The sequence below is a fragment of the Octodon degus genome, unplaced genomic scaffold (assembly GCF_000260255.1).
Source record: "Octodon degus isolate 3935 unplaced genomic scaffold, OctDeg1.0 scaffold00223, whole genome shotgun sequence".
In the NCBI taxonomy this organism is placed as follows: Eukaryota; Metazoa; Chordata; class Mammalia; order Rodentia; family Octodontidae; genus Octodon; species Octodon degus.
The window spans coordinates 2,227,239-2,244,766 of record NW_004524799.1 but is presented as its reverse complement, the minus strand read 5'-3'; the positions used below and the strand labels follow the sequence as shown (position 1 = coordinate 2,244,766).

At 37.2% G+C, this 17,528-nt stretch overlaps 1 protein-coding gene and 1 pseudogene across 1 annotated transcript; one reads left to right on the top strand and one right to left on the bottom strand.

The window, feature by feature from the left end:
• Positions 1 to 17,528, bottom strand: part of LOC101563228 — a 513,765-nt pseudogene that overhangs the window by 474,254 nt on the left and 21,983 nt on the right.
• LOC101591495 (fibronectin type III domain-containing protein 11-like) lies at positions 2,207 to 3,263 on the top strand. The gene has a single exon (XM_004645317.2). The coding sequence runs from the start codon at positions 2,233 to 2,235 to the stop codon at positions 3,232 to 3,234; it is 1,002 nt and encodes a 333-aa protein (XP_004645374.1). The 5' UTR covers positions 2,207 to 2,232; the 3' UTR covers positions 3,235 to 3,263.

Below are 17,528 nucleotides of genomic sequence, written 5' to 3'. Positions count from 1 at the left end.
AGATAAAGGGTGGGGACCCATGGGGTCCCGGAGATAGCTCAGTAGAATAAGCGTTTGCCTGGCAAGCGCAGGGTCCTGAGTTCAATCCTCAGTACCACATACAAAAAAAGGGTGGGGGCCCAATATCTCCTTCTAAGGCATGCCACCAATGACATAAAACCTCTCCCTGGGCCCTTCCTTTTAAAGTTTCGACCTCCTCAGAACAAACTGTAACTTCCATTGCCATTCCAGGAGTGTTCTTTAGGATTGGTGTCGGTGCTTAGCAGTCATTGTACAAACTTTTAGAACAATTCCTTTATTTTTAGCACCATTCCTCAGCTCTCCCAGGGTACAGTATTTCATCCTATGCATTTTCTTAGCACTGAACCAGAAGTATTTTCATGGCATTTTCTCTATCAGCACTTGCTACTAGAAAGGAGGACAATGGGAGATGGCAACATTTGTTTCATAGATTCTAAAGATATACTAATACTTTTCACTACTGTCTCCTCTTACTTCTTTCTGCCTGACTGACTGTTTATAGAACCAAAATAAAATAAGATTTCCTTAAATGGTATTAGTACCTATTGTGGTGGTGTATGCCTATAATCCCAACACTTGGGAGGCAGAGGCAGGAGGATCATTGAGAGTTTGAGACAAGCCTGGGCTACAAAGTGAGCTCAAGGCCAGTCTAAACTGCATAGCAAGACCCTGTCTTAAAAGACCGAAAATAGTATTATCACCTAAAGACAAATACTTGTCTAACATGTTTAAGCAGAAAACTACCAATCTTCCCTTAGGTTTTTATCAACTTTTTCAGTAACCCTAACTACTTTAATTTAAAATTGTACTTAGAAATAAGAATGACTTGACATTTGCTTGCCAAATTAATATATTTACTGTTCTCCCCCTTTCCTTTAACAATCTGATTTTTATTGATTATCATGTCCTTCTTAGATTAAACATTATAAAATTAAATACGTAAACACTATTACAGCAAATAATATGACTGCTCAGCTATAAAAATGAGGAAGTCAGCACAATTATAAGCTCTCATAGTGTACAAATATATTTGCTTCCCAGCACCTCTCTCCTTTTCTTTCTACTTATGTTATAAAACAGAATGTGAGTGCCCAAATGTATTTTAATCAATCATCCACTTAAGTATATTTTATTCGAGGAGCTCTTTTATCATAGATTTTTCTTTAGTAATTTCACCTGATTTAATTAAATGGTTAATAGCATCAAAAAAATGGTTAGTTCCCTGAGATCTAGAATATTCATTCAAAACTGTAAGGGCAGGGGCTGGTGAGATGGCTCAGTGGTCTAAAGCACCTACTTAGAACAAGCTTAGCAAAGCACAGGGACCGCGGTTCAATCCCCCAGCACCACATGCCAGCCAGCCCCGCCCCCTGGTGGGCTGAGCTGGCCACACACACACACACACACACACACACAAATAAATAAATAAATAAATAAATAAAATTAAAAAAAAACTGTAAGGGCAATAATGTGCCCCAAAAAATAAAGAATGGCTCAATAATCTTATTCTTTAAAAGATAATGAATATTGAAGCATGAATATAATATTCTTTTAGAAAGTTTTTTAATGATAAGGCTAGAGATATGGTTCAGTAGTAGAGCCCTTTCTTAGTGTATACAAGGCCCTTGGGATAGGGGATGGAGAAAAAAAGTCAGGATGGAGGGCCACAGCAGGATCTACAAAGAAAGAGATGATCTTAGTAAAGAGCCTCAAAATATACTAAGAAATGAAAAACAGACAAAGTCACAATTGCAATTGAAATTTCAACAATCTACACTAAACAAATGACAAAAAATATTAGACAGAAATCAACAGAGTTGACTAGCAAAATCAACCAAAAGGATCAAATTGACATATAAAACATATCACCCAATAACAATGGAATATGCTTTCAAGTGGTCAAGGAGCATAGATAAACAACATGCTTGGCCATAAAACAAACTTTAAAGAATTGAACTAGGGGGCGGGGAGATAGCTCAGTGGAGTAAGTGCTTGCTTGGCAAGCGCAAGGTCCTAAGGTGGATCCAGGGTACTACCAAAAAAAAAAAAAAAAAATTGGAGTCATACAGAAGATTGTTCTTTAACTATAATGGAATGGAATAAAAAATGGCAAGTTATAAAGGCTCCTAAATATGTGGAAAATAACATGCTTCTAAATTCTGGGTTAAGGGACGCTCAGGAGACGAGGCCCTCCCAGCCAGCTCGCAGACAATGAACTTCCAGGTGGCAGGCCTGGGCCTGGACAAGATGAAGCTGGATAGTCCACAGCCCTTCCTGGACACAGAGGAGGGAGAAGAGGTGGAGGATCAGCAACTGCTGGAGCCAGAGGCTTGGAGCACCTACACGGAGCGCCGCAACACCCTGCGAGAGTTCCTGGCCTCAGACCTGAGTCCCCACCTGCTCAGGCGCCACCATGCCCGCATGCAGCTGCTTAAGAAGTGCTCCTACTATATCGAGATCCTCCCCAAGCACCTGGCTCTGGGCGACCAGAACTCCCTGGTGCTGCCCAACACCATGTTTCAACTCATTGACCCTTGGAAGTTCCAGCGCATGAAGAAGGTGGGCACTGCACAGACCAAGATCCAGCTCCTGCTGCTTGGGGATCTGCTGGAGCAGCTGGACCGGGGTCGCCTAGAGCTGGACTCCCTGCTCGAGTCGCCGGACCCACGGCCTTTCCTGGCTGGCTGGGGGCTCGTGGAGCAGCGCCTGGCAGACCTGTCAGCCGTCATGGACAACTTCCTGGCCATGATGGTGCCGGGCCGCCTGCATATCAAGCACCGGCTGGTGTCTGACATTGGGGCCACCAAAATCCCACATATTAGGCTCATGCTGAGCACCAAGATGCCGGTCATGTTTGACCGGAAGGAGTCGGTGGCTCACTGGGACTGGGTCAGCCTACGCTGGTTTGTCACCATCCAGCCAGCAGTGCAGGAACAGTTTGAGCTGCGCTTCAAGCTGTTGGAGCCGCGGACACAGCAGGAATGCATGCAGTGTGGTGTCATCCCTGTAGCAGCCTGCACCTTTGAAGTCCACAACCTGCTGCCCAATCACACCTACAAGTTCACTGTCAAGAGGGCGGAGAGCTACACACTGGTGTACGAGCCCTGGCGGGACAGCCTCACACTGCAGACCACTCCGGGGCCCCCTGAGGGGCTCACCCCCAGTCAGCTGGGCAAGCCCAGCCTGCCCCTGCCTGCACCTACTGAGAGATGATTTTCTAATATTTACCCACTAATAAAGAGTATACATACACTGAATTAAACCTGTTTAAGGTTGAAAAAATAAAAAAATAAAAAAAATAAATTCTGGGTTAAATATTAAATTTAAAAGCAAATTTTAAAACAAACAGAAATTAATACAAATGAAAATATAACATTAAATTGTGGAAGATGAGCCTCCAGAAATGCTGAAAATGAAATTTATAGCACGAAAAATTTATATTAGAAATAAGAAAAGGACTCAAAACAATTATCCAAGTTCCTACCCTCAAGAAACTATAAGACGTAAACCCAAAACAAGAAGGGGGAATAATATTTATCAGAAAATAAATCAATGAAATTGAAAATTAGAAAATGAGAAAGTGAATAAAAAAAATCTAGTTCTTCAAAAGAAATCAAGTCCAGACATGGTGGTGCATGCCTATAATCCCAGCACTCAAGAGGCTGAGGCAGAAGAATTCAAGACCAGTCTGGGCTACATAGCAAGATCCTGCCTAAAAAAAAAAAAAAAAAAAAACAAAAAAAAAAAAAAAAAAAAAAAAGCTGGGTAGGTATCTTAGTAATCTCTGAGTTCAATTGCCAGTTGTCAAAAAGAAATCAAGAAAATGAGAGTAGCAAGACTAATAAAAATAAAATATACAAATCACCATTATCATAAATAAGCTAAGGAATGTCAACATTAATCTTCCACCCACCAAAGATAAACACTGTAAACAACTTTTTGTGCTTCAATTTGTCACTATATGAAAAATGAACCAATTCCTCAAAAACCTAAAACTAACAAGACAAGATAAAATAGGTAATATGAATAAACCTATGATTAAGGGAATTGAATTCATAATTTAAAGGCTCATAAGAAAGGAATCTCCAGGCCTTGGTTCACTCAACAATTCTATCAGAAATTTAAAGAGAAAAAAAAAAAACTTAAAAATAAAGAGAATACACAACTTCTTCCAGAAAAAAATCAAAGGATGAGTTCTTATTTTATAAGACCAGTACTACCTGATATCAATAACAAAAAAGGCATGTCTTGCATTATGATTAAATCCTTTCTTTCATTGTGTAAAACCATATGTTATTTTCCTTTGACTCCTATAACAAAAAACCACAAAGTGCCTTTAAACAACAGAAATTTATTCTCCCATGGCTGTGGTGGGAAGGTGTCAGTTGTCAGCAGGGACAAGCTTCCTCTTTCTGAAAATTCTAGGGGACAATCTGTTTCACATCTTTTTCTTAACTTCTGGTGCTACCTTGCAATCTTTGGTATTCCTTTGCTAATAAACTCATCACTCCAGGTTCTATTTGATCTATCACATTCTCCTACATCTCTCTTCTCTTCTTTTTGTAAGAAAAACAACGAATGGATTAGTGCCCACACTAATCCAGTATGACCTCAATTCAATTACATTTTAAAAAATCTTATATCCAAATAAATTCACATTCCTAGATACCAGGGATTGGAACTTCAACATTTTTCGGAGGGAGGACATAATTCAACCCATACCATCATCTGAATAAGTAGAAAAGTATTTGAAGAAAAGCTTTGTTTAACAAGAATCCATTAAAGGGAGAAACAGAACAGATAATTGATGCCAAACCTTTAAAATTTAATACCAATCATGTGTATATAACCATGACACTAGCAGAATCTACACACTCCAAAATATAATTATAATTGTAATCTTGTTATCACGAACAGTGTTACTGGAAGCAGAAGAAATATAAACAGTTGTCCAATTTCAGTTGCTTTATCTCTGGCTTCAGCGTTGTTTCACAACTATCTACTTGTAATGCTTGAGTGCCAACCAGAGTGCTAATACATTCAATTTAAAGGTACTTGAATAACAGGCATTTACTATCTCACTCACCCCTTCGCAGGCTCATACTTTTTTATCTTCACCCACCAAACACCACAGTGTATCAGTCTAAACAGAAAAACAGATGACACTTCTTCAGTATTTTGCAATGATTGGAATTGAACCCAATGAATGTTTCACACAAAGAAGACATTAGCAGCAGAGTGGCGAGGCAACTTCAAGATTCACACACACACACACACACACACACACACACACACACACACACACACACAAAGGCAGGGACTGACTACAACCCCTTAATCCTAAAGGGTCAAAGGAAAAAAAGGAATTCTCAGCCCAAGGGCTAAGGTGAGCCAGCAGGGACCACAGCAGCAGTTGTTTCTCAGGAAGATAATGGAATCACTGCAAAGCATCCCCTGAAGAAGAAAGATCCTATCTTCTCCCTGCTCCCCACCCCTCAATCTCTATCTCTCACCAGGATTTCTCATTGGTAAAACCTACCCAGAAGCCACCTTTGCACAGGCAAAGGAATGCAGCCCTGTGAGAGCAGGTCAGAGCAGGAAAAGCACAAGAATTCTTGAGAAAATAGTGCCAAGGTTCAGCACATCTTCCTCCCATCACTCAGGCAGTTTTTCTATCAGTAACATTTTTTGTATTGCTTTTTCATTTGCATTCTGCTGTCTAATATTCCACTAGTGATGTCATGTATTTATTGCTATGTAGAAGAAAAACATTTCAGGATTCAAATATGTAGAAGGAAAGAAGTTCTGCTAATTGTTAAGTATGAATTATCTAGGTATAGTGACTTAATATGTTACTATATAAATCCTTTTGCAAATTCTTAGTGTTGAAGTTTGATTTTTATTGTTGTTGTTTAATAATATTTGGGAGTTTGAGACTGGAATGGGAGTACATTTTTTCCATTAAAAGTCCTAGCTTTTAACAGTGAGTTACTGTTTAAACTGTTTTTTAAAGTCAGAACAGTAAAAAATAAAATAAAATAAAAAATAAAGTCAGAACAGTGAGTTTTTAGGAGTAAACTGAAAATCAGAAAACAAAATACACAAACCTCAGACCTTATTCTGCTACCAAGTTTCTCTATCAAAGCAGGTCAAGTCAGATTTATAGAGTCCTTGGTTCAGCTCTTAACTTGCATTTTAATTCCTCCAACACTTTAGAGCTATGGTGACTCTATGGCACACGTTACCTGTTTTTTCTTTTAAGATGAAAGCTGTTGATGTATGAACTGCTTTCTGTAAACTAAAACCTCAGTATTCATTCAGGTTTACTGCAGTGTTGGCATTTTGCAATGAATAAGTGGCTTTGGGGATGCAATTTTACCACTCATCTCTAAAAATATTGCCATCTTTTTTACATTTTCTGACTTAGGCCTATGGTATGATTTTGCTTTTGATGCCTTGTTATTTATAAAGTATATAATTTTTCAGATAGGTTCAACATACAAGTAGACACATTAAATTATCACCCTGTGAATTAGGCTTTCACTTTGAGACTTGCAGCTACTATATTTTAATTTTTTAAAAAAATTTACAATGCTTCCATTGTGACCTTGTTACTGGGTTCTTACACTGACACAAAACATCACTAGAGATGAAAGAGTATAAAATACAATTTTATTGCCCTTAACTCAAACTTACAAACATTAAGAAAAATAGTAACTTCAGTTCCAGTAGGATATTCAGCCTCTCAATAATGTCCTTTATTACACTGTATACACAGGGACAAAGTTTATGAAAAGAACGATATAAAATGTTTATTTATAAAACAAACCTAATAGATTCATTATTCCTTCTGCAATGGTTCAGAACTATTTTTTTATTTTAATTTTTTTAAGTACATGTGTATAGTACACAATGTTTATAGGTCTTATGCAAAGTTGGCCCATATACATAACACATCTTAATGACTTTTTCATCCTGTTTCCCTTCCTCTTCCCCTCTCCACCCATCTCTGGATCTCCTTCTTTTTTGTACATGTTTGCAATACATGTTTATATTCCTTGTGTGGAGTTGGTACACACACGTAACACATCCAATTTCCTTTTTTCATCTCCTGGTACCCTCCCTCCCTCTGTTTCTCTCTTTTATTTTGTCCTTTATTTTTACTTTGGGTTTCTCATCTAAGACAAACCAAGTGATAGTTAAGCTTATGTATCTGATTTACTACACTGAACATTTATGGTCTCAAATTGTTGCAGGCAGCCGAGTTAGATAGAAATATTAGAGGTAGTCAGACAGCACTAGGCCCTACAGGAGACAGCACAGAAGACAAAATACGTTGCAACTGTGAGACAAGACGGATGTTCCTGCTGTGGGCCAGACCTAGAGACCAAAGATCAAACAAATGCTTACCTCCCTGAAGATAAGCATCCAGGACTGATCATCACCTTGAGGAAGCCAGGAAGAGTCCCTAATCCATCCGCAATCAGCTGGCTACTGGATAAACTCCTGTTTTATATTCACGCCTACTCACTACGTGACTCGCCTCCCCATTTGGTCCCAGACTTAAATCAATGTTACCTGATCAATGGTGCTTGCAATCTCATTGGTTGACCATAGTTTTGTCCCACCTCATGACCACCTATGTGAGTTCCCATGCTCTCCACCTCTTCAGACCTGTTTGGTTTTACTCTATAAAAGTCCTGGAAGAGACAGCCTCCTGGGGACAACCCGCTCAGGGCCCCCTTCTGTCCCTCTCTTGAACAGGAGCTTTCCTTCCCCTAATAGATATATTCTGCTCTTAACCCATTTGTTCCTAAAATTCATTCTTTGGTTTTAGAGAACATGAACTCCTCCCAGATACCTGTCAGATTGTGAGTTTCCTTGCTCCCCTACATCAAAATGGCATCCATTTTCCTACAAATGACTCACGTTTATCTTTCTTTAAAAGATGGCATAGTAGTACTCTGTGGTGCTAAGTACCACATTTTTTTTATCTGTTGATAGACACATGGGCCACTTCTAAGCTTTAGCTATTGTGAATTGTGCTGATATAAACATGGGTATGCATGTATCTTTGTAAATTGTAACATGATGTCTTTGATACCTACAAGATGAATAGCTGAGTCAAATGGAATTTCTAGTTTTAGTTTTTGGAGGAATCTCCATACTATATTGACTTTTTTTTTTTTTTTTTTTGGCAAAACCAAGGATTGAACTCAGGCCCTTGCACTTGCCAGGCAAGCACTTATTCTACTGAGTCATCTCTCTGCCCCCTGATTTCAACAGTGGCTGTATTAGTTTATATTTCTACCAATAATATAGAAGCATTTTTTCCCTATATCCTCTCCAGTATTTGTTACTCTCTGACTTCTTGATGACAGCCATTCTTTCTGAGGCAAGGTAGCATCTCAGTGTTAATTTGTATGATTTAGTATTCCTCGTTACAAAAATGCTGGCTTACCAAATTTCAGATTCATCAATGTTCCATATACAAGGTTCCAATTGCAGCAGTGCTGGTGCTTTGTGATTTCACAAAAGTGAAACACAGAGCCAGCGTTGATGAGCTCATCCTCCCTCCCAACACAACTGATAAGATTAGAGGTCTGGCCTCCAGTAATGTCAAAGCAGTTATAGAAAGCCGTAATTCAAAGCATTATCTCAAACAATGAAAGTAACAACTGCTAGCTCACAAATGGAACATCCAGAGTTGTGGGAGAGGAAGCAGAAGTAATCAGTGGAGTAACACCTTCAACAAAGGCAAATGCCATGCTACAGGGGTTATTTGGTGGGCTAGCCCTAGATGGACTCTATTTAATAATTCCTAATGAGATGACCATGTTGACAACACTGATTCCTTTCTAGCCACATTTCTAGCCACATATCTACATTTCTATGGCTGATTGAAAAGCTATATTCCACAATAAGGGGATGGGACACAGACATAGCCACAGATTGGGTTTCAGAGGGTGAGTGTCCAGAAAATGTGGCAGACAAATTGCCAGAGGATACTTTAAGAAGTTGAATAGGAATGTGATTTGAAAAAAAAATGTCAAACTCCAGCTTTCTGCTGATAGATAGCTCCTCAGTCCATAGACCTCATGTAACTTATCAGGTGCTAGGGGAGAGGGATAACAGAGACAGTTACCTGTTTCATAAGAATTATTGTGTCTACAAGCCAAAAAGACTTTAGTATATTGAATCTTAAGTGTTCTAATATAAAGTATTCACATATTCACCAAGATATGTGGCTATAAAACTTGTTTGATGGTAATACATGAATCAGAGGGTATTCATAATGGCACTTGAGGTTTATGTACTTCTGTAAACAGACCAAAGTGCTTGATAGGCTGCCAGACATTACCTAATACGTCACTAGCTATTAAACAGCTTCATAGCTCTTCATAACTCTTCATAATCAAGAAGACAACAGCTCAGGCTCAAACATGAGATTCAATTTCTTTTTGGCCTATAGAATCACAGACACTGACTCAGGGTTAGAAGCACCTATCAAAATATACTTGAGATTAACAGTAGATTACCTTCATCCATTTGTTTCCTTAAATCAAAGCAGCACAATATCCCAATTTGAAAGTGGTAAAATACTGATATTGATTTCTTTTGGGGGGCGCGCATACTGGGGATTAAACTCAGGACCTTGTGCTTGCCAGGCAGGCACTTTAGTCACTGAGGTATTTTCCCAGCCCTTGATATTGATTTCTTGGTTTGGGTACTATACTAGACACAGAAGATGTTATCACCAGAGGAAATTGGGAAAGGGTACACAGAACACTATTTTTTAATTAATTTTATTGGTAATTTTAGAAATACATAATAACACTTATCATATGGCATTTGTACCTGTGTATGATATAACTTGATGCTTTTTCCCCATCTGTCCCTTCTCTCCAACCTCTCTTTCCTCTCCTTAATTACAAAAGCTTTGTTTCCATTTTTTCCTTCTATTCTTTTTTTTCTTTGCCTGCCTTCCTTTCCTGCCTCCCTTGTTGACCTTCCATTTCAACATTTTCCTCTTATTCTCCAATGTTTATTATATATTTTGGTCCTTATTTACACTTTTGGTTTCTCACACCAAAGAAATAATGTAATATTTACACAGGGGCATTCAACTTATTTCACATAAGAGTATGGTCTCAAGATGCATCCTTCTGTCTCAAGTTTATCTTTCTTTATGTCAGAATAGTATTCTGTTATGTTTATAAAAAAACCTATATCTTATTAACTCATTTGTCAGTTGACAGCATTTGGGGTGTTTGCAAGATTTAGCTATTACAATTGTACTGCTTGTAAACATGGATGCGCATATGCAGCTGTGGTATGATGTTTCTAGTTGTTTCAGAAAGATATGAAGAAGGGGAATAGCTGGGCTGAATGGAATCTGTAGTTTTAGGTTTCTGAGGAATCTTCATACTGATTTTCACAGCGGTTGCACCACTCTGCACTCCCACAAACAGTGAAGAAGGGTTTCTCCTCACAGCCCTGCCATTTGTTATTGATTTCTTGATAATAACCATTCTTTCTGGTATGAGATGGAATCTCAGCATTGTTTTAATTTGCATCTCTCAAATGACCAGGTATGCTGATCATTTTCATGTATCTATGTGCCATTTCTACATTTTTTCTGAAAAGTTCAGATATCCATTTTTCAACTGGGTCTTTAAATTTAGAGTCTGATTTTTTTTTTTTTTAGTTCTTTACAGAATGTAGATATCAGTCCTTTGAGCAACAACTGGCAAAATTTTTTACTGTTCTGGGGTTCTCTCTTCACTATGCTAGTGACTTCTTTTGCTGTACCAAAGCATTTTAATAAGATGAAATCCTAGTCATTAATTCATTGTGATACTTCCCAAGAGACTGGGGTTTCATTCATGAAATCTTGGCCTACACCTGTCTTCAAGAATTCTACCTATTGGATCTTCCAGAATTTTCTGTTGTAATATTTAGAATTATGATTCATTTTTACTTTAGTGCATGGTGAGTGATATGGGTCTAGCTTTAGTCTTTCAAATGTAAAAAACTTGTTTTTATCCAGTACCAATTATTGAAGAAGCTGTCTTTCTTCAATTGAAAGTGTCTGGCTCCTTAGTCAAAAATAAGGCGGATAAGTGTGTCTGGAGGTGTTTCTGCATCTGCTAATTTGTTCTCCTGATCCTTGGATCTTCTTTTTTTCTTTTTGTGAATAACATAGTATTTTTATCACTGTAGCTTTGTATTTCAACTTCAAGTCAGGGATTGTGTTGTCCAGGGTGTTTTTGCTATTTTAGATCTCTTCTGGTTCCAAAATGAATCTTAGGACTGTTTTCCCTAATTCTGTAAGGTATGCTATCTGTTGATCAGGATTGTATTAAATCTGTATAACAGTTTTGGAACTATGGCCATTGTCATTATATTGGTTCTTCCGACCCAAGAACAAGGGATATATTTCCATTTTCTCATTTTCCACCTCCTTTTTAGAGTACCATATTTTTCAGTGTAAAATTATTTACTTCCTTATGTTGACTCCTAAGCATTTTGATTTTTGGATGCTATTATGAAAAGTGTGGTTTCTATAATTTCTCTCTCAGTGTATTTGTAATTCATGTACAGAACTGCTATTGATTTTTTAGTGTTGACTTTTTATTCAGCTATGCTACTGAATTTGGGTATTAAATCTAGAAGTCTTGGGTGGAATTTTTGGGATCTTCTACGTAGAATGCCATGTCATCTGAAAATTTAACTTCTTTCTTTCCTATCCTTATTCCTTTTATTTATTTTTCTTGTCTGTCTGATTTCTCTGGCTAATGTTTCCAGATCTACACTGAATGAGCAGTAATAGTAGACATCCTTATCTTGTTCCTGATCTTAGAAAGTGAAAACTTCTGGGTTTTGACCATTTAATATGAAGTCTACCATTTTGTCATAGATAGTATTTATCACATTGAGTTAAAGACCATCTACCCCAATTTTCTGTAACGGTTTTTATCATGAATAGGTGCTGGACTTTTGTGCATCTATTGAGATGCTCATGTGGTTCTTCTCCTTAGTTCTGTTAATATAGCATATTACATTTATTGATGTGAGTAGTTGAGAAAACATTGAAGAATATATTTTGGCACTGATACAGTACTCTCTCCTTATCCATGTAGTCCATCCTTATCTGTGGTTTCTCCCTCCCATAGTCAACTAAGTTCTAAAACTAGTTGATGAACACGTGTGGAAGTGTATGCCTGTAATCCCAACACTCAAGAGGCTGAGAAAGGAGGATTACAGTTCAAAGTGATTCTGCCCTATGGTGAGGAAAAGGTCAGCCTAAACTATATAGCAAGACACTATCGCACAAAAAAAATTGATGGAACATTTCATAAGTTGTAAATGAGGTATATTTCTAAACAAAATGATTATTTCCCCATCCCACTCGAACCTAGGCAGGGCATAAATCATCCCCTTTGTCTAGCATATCCATACTACACATGCTACCCACCTATAAGTCAACTAGGTTATGAGACTGACTGTTCAGTGCTGCAGTGTTTGTGTTCAAGTAAAGTTTATCTTACTTAGTAATGACCCTAAAATACAAAAGAAGTGTGATCTGGCAATCTGAACATGCCAAAGACAAACTATAAAAGTACTTACTTGAAGTGTCATCACATATTATAAGGGTAACAGTATAATGAGATATTTTTAAGGACAGACCCAAATAACCTATTCTAGTAGATTGTTCAAAGAACAACAGAATTATAATAGATTGTTAACAATTGTTCTAGTATTGTTACTATTTACTCACTGTGCCAAATTTAAAAATTAAACTTTACCACAGGTGTATATGTATAGGACAAAACGTAACACATACAGAGTTGTACTAACTAAGATTTCAGGCGATCCATTGGGAGTCTCAGAACATATCCTCAACAGAAAAGGAGAGGCGGGTTATACACAAACAGATTACATAGCGACAGGTTATAATGATGTAAATGTGGTGAATAATAGGTATTTTTTTCTCCTGAATTCTTTGTACACTGTTAGGAAATAAAACCTTGAAAGTGTACATATAAGATACTTTGAGGGATAAATTTTAATATACCAGGTATCTTATTATGTCAAATCATCCCACATTTAATAGATAATTTTGAAAGAAAATCAATCATACTTATAAACCACTTTTCCAGGAATGCACACAAACCTACAGAACTGAAATACTAGGAGTCCTTTATTAAGAGGAAGCTGCAATTAAAAATTTTGTCCATTATTTTGACAACAGATAGCCATTAATACCTGAAAAATAATACATTAATATCACAGAACTCTTTCAAAAAGAAGTCATTAGAGTTACTATTTGGGTGTTTGTTGTTTACTGCTGAAGATCAAATACAGGGCCTCTCTATCACTAAGCTATACAATTTCCCCTTGCTCTTTTTTATTTTTTATTTTGAAACAAGATCTAAGTTGTCCAGACTGGGTTCAAATCTATAATCCTCCTGTTTCTGCCTCTAAGTAGCTGAGATTAAGAGTGTACCCCACCACATCAGGTTCTGGTTTGTTTTTTGTTTTGTTTTGTTTTGTTTTGTTTTTTAAATGACAAAATTCAGCCATGGATTCATTATCCTTTCTTTTCTTAAAATACAGACCATGTCAAAGGTTTTAGTATAAACAAAGATGATTTACAGTTTTTTTAAAACAACAGCTTAGAGAAGCAAGTCATATGAAAAAAATTAACTCACTTAAGATATACAATTCAGTGGTTATTTTTTGTACATTCATAAGCTTGTCAAATCACCATTACTATGATTTCCAAACATTTCTTTACCCCCAAGAAATAATTTAAAAGGAAAGAAGTTATTTCATAACCATTAGTAGTCATTTCCATTTCCCCAGCTCCTAGAAACTACTACATTTCTATGGATTTATTTTGTTTTTGTTTTTTTTTAAATACTAAATCTTTTCTATTTATTTATTTATTTATTTATTTATTTTGTGTGTGTGTGGCCAGTTCAGCCCACCAGGGGGCGGGGCTGGCTGGCATGTGGTGCTGGGGGATTGAACCGCAGTCCCTGTGCTTTTGCTTAGCTTGTTCTAAGTAGGTGCTTTAGACCACTGAGCCATCTCACCAGCCCCGATATGGATTTATTTTGAAATTTCGTAAAAACATAATCATATTTTCAAGCTTCATCCCTTTCATTGCCAAATAATAGTGCCATCAAATAGCTATATCAAATTTTTTCTATAAATTCTGTTAGTGGACATTTGACTTTAAGGAATAATGCTGTTATAAGTGTTTATGTAGAGGTTTTGTGAAGGCTTGGTTTAACTTCTTTTGCTGTACACCTAAGAATGGACTTGCTGGGTCATGTGCAATTATATGTTTAACATTTTAAGAAATGTCACACTGTTTTACACAGCAGTGACATCATTTCAAATTCCTACCAGCAATATATGAATGTCCAATTTTCCACATCCTTGCTACCACTTGTTATTGTTTATCTTTTACTCATCCAAGTGGGTGTTAAGTGGTATTTTATTTTATTTGTAATTTGCACTCCTTTAATTACTCATGATACTAAGAACATGTACTTAGTAGTTATTTGTACTGCATAGCTCCTTGGAGAAGTATGAGCACAGGGCCTTCACACTGGGATACATCTCTAGGCTCTTTATTTTAAGATAGGATCTCACTAAATTGACCAGGCTGGGCTTGAACTTGCAGTCCTCCTGCCTCAGTCCCCCAGAGTACTAGATTTTTAGTTATGTCCCACCATGACTGGCTCTTTTGTCCATTTTTATTTTATTTATTTATTTTAAATTTTTTGAGACAGGGTCTTGCTACATAATTCAGGCTGGTCTTAAATTCACTATGTAGCACAAGCTGGCCTCAAACTCATGGCAATCTTCCTGCCTTTGCCTTCTGAGGGTTAGAAAACATGTGCTACTACATCTAGCCGTTTTTTTTTTTTTTTTTTTTTTTTTTTTTTTTTTTTTTTTTTTTTTTTTTTTTTTTTTTTTTTTTTTTTTTTGGCTGTCCATTTCTAAATAGGTTATTTCACTATTGTTGAGATATAAAAGAACCAATTGATCTTAGCATGAAACCTTTACTACAATTGGATTTTAACTCCAAAACCCATGATAAATTCAAGGTTTTACTTTGCAAAGTAAATTAAAGCTTTAATTCCCTTTAAAACAAGGTTTTTCAATCTTTTGTCCACTAAACAAAAAAATCCTAGAACTGAATGTATGTATAATATGACATGCGTATTGTCTTATCCAGAGACCATCTCCAGTTTAAAGTTCTGTCTGATTCAAGCTAAAAAGTCTTTACACTGATGTCTTTAAGTTTTAACTTACCTAAATGTGTTGGCCTGTTATTTAATGCATTAAAGCATTTTTTTTTTAATTTTTAAATTTTATTTATGTGTGTGTGGCCAACTCAGCGCACCAGGGGGCGGGGCTGGCTGGCATGTGGTGCTGGGGGATTGAACAGCGGTCCCTCTGCTTTGCTAAGCTTGATTCTAAGTAGGTGCTTTAGACCACTGAGCCATCTCACCAGCCCATAAAGCATATTTTTATATCACAATTTTGTTTTAATATTAATGATTTTTAAATTCCTTTCTTTGAAAGATGTATTTTATTTTAAACCTCTATGCACATTACTCTGAGCTGCCTACAAACTACTAACATGGTCCATGGGAAAACAAAGAAAAATAGCCCTGGCTGCAACTGTTGCAAATATATCTTTCAAAAGGGCAGGACAATAACTGCAGTGTTTTTTTAAATACTACGCAAATATAAAGCCAGGGCAGTGTGTTCCTGGATTCTTCCTGTCTCAAACAAATGTTACATACTGAAATGGCCAATATTGTTCATTTGGTTGGGAGTCAAAGAGTAAAGTGACACCTTCAGTTTTTCTGTATGAAAAGCTACTGATAAAGATGAAAACAAATTCATATTTAGGGCTGGTGAGATGGCTCGGTGGTCTAAGGCACCTACTTAGAACAAGCTTAGTAAAGCACAGGGACCACGGTTCAATCCCCCAGCACCACATGCCAGCCAGCCCCGCCCCCTGGTGGGCTGAGCTGGCCACACACACACACACACACAAAATTTTTTTTAAAAAAATCGTATTTATAGGTAGCCTGTTTATAATTATTATAATCAAATTTGTAAAGATTTTATTCTATCCCATAATGGTAATGTTTGCACACTACATTCAGTTATAGACAAGGTTCTAAGCTTTCTTTGGCAGTATCATTGTGGGTAGCAGAGTTGATGCTTGTTTGTATATCTTCACCATCATCTTCAGAAATATGAGCAACATACATTTTCTCAACTTAGGAAGATGGCAGGAGTACAAATTGAAGTCAATGGCATTGAAGGCATCAAACTGAATGTCCTTACCCCAGTTAAAAGCCCCAAGGAAAGAGTATGACAGACCTTATTTTTCCTGGGCCTAAGGCAGCTGGGAGTTGCAAAGTAGGTTCTTTGGGAAGCCTCAGAATCTAGACTCCTCCACATAAGATGTAGATGTTTCAATATAGTGAAGAGGAGATGTGGCTCCATTAATTGACAAAGCCCCCACTTGTCTCAAACAAGGAAAACTATTCACAGAGATTAGAAACTAGATATTCTAGACATGGATGATGGGGTAGCTTCTACTGAAGGGATAATGAGATCTTTACTAAACTCTCTAGCTCTCATTTTTGCTTTTGAAAAAAAACAGTATTTTAATAAATATCAATTACTTTCATACCCGCTATATATCAGTTGCTAGACACTGGAGATAAAAAGATAAATGACTATTCCTGACCTATTGTATTTACAGTCTGGCATTTGGAATACTTAATTATGTACACTCAACACTGTCGACACAAAACTCTTCAAAGTCCCCATGCAGTAACAACTCTGTCCCTGTCTTAGTCATTGGCATGATCTCCACCCAGTTATTCAGGCAAATAATTTTATGTCATCCTCAATTTTCTCTTGTCTCATAGTTCATCTTCAAGCAAATTTGAGATTCAACATTTCTGCCTGGCAAGTGTGAGGTCCTGAGTTTGACCCCAGTACCCACCCATCTCCTCAAAAAAAGATTCAAAGTTTTCAAAATTAGAACCACTTCTCATTACGTCCCATCATCTCTACGTGACCCTGCTACACTCTACCAAATCTTCACTGACCCGTCTTCATTTTACTCCTACACAAATCAAGGTAAGTTTTCTACCACAAATGTCAAATATTATGATTTAAAATTTCCCAATGTCATTACAAATATTATCTCAGCATTCAGGGAGGTTGAGACAGGAGCTTCCCAAATTCAAGCTTAGCCTGGACAGCTCCAACTAAGCAAGATTCTGCCTCAAAATAAAAAGGTCTGGGGATGTAGCACAGTGCTAAGGCAACAGGTTCAATCCCTAGTACCACAAAGTAATAGGAAGAAGAAGAAGAAGAAGAAGAAGAAGAAGAAGAAGAAGAAGAAGAAGAAGAAGAAGAAGAAGAAGAAGAAGAAGAAGAAGAAGCCGCCTATT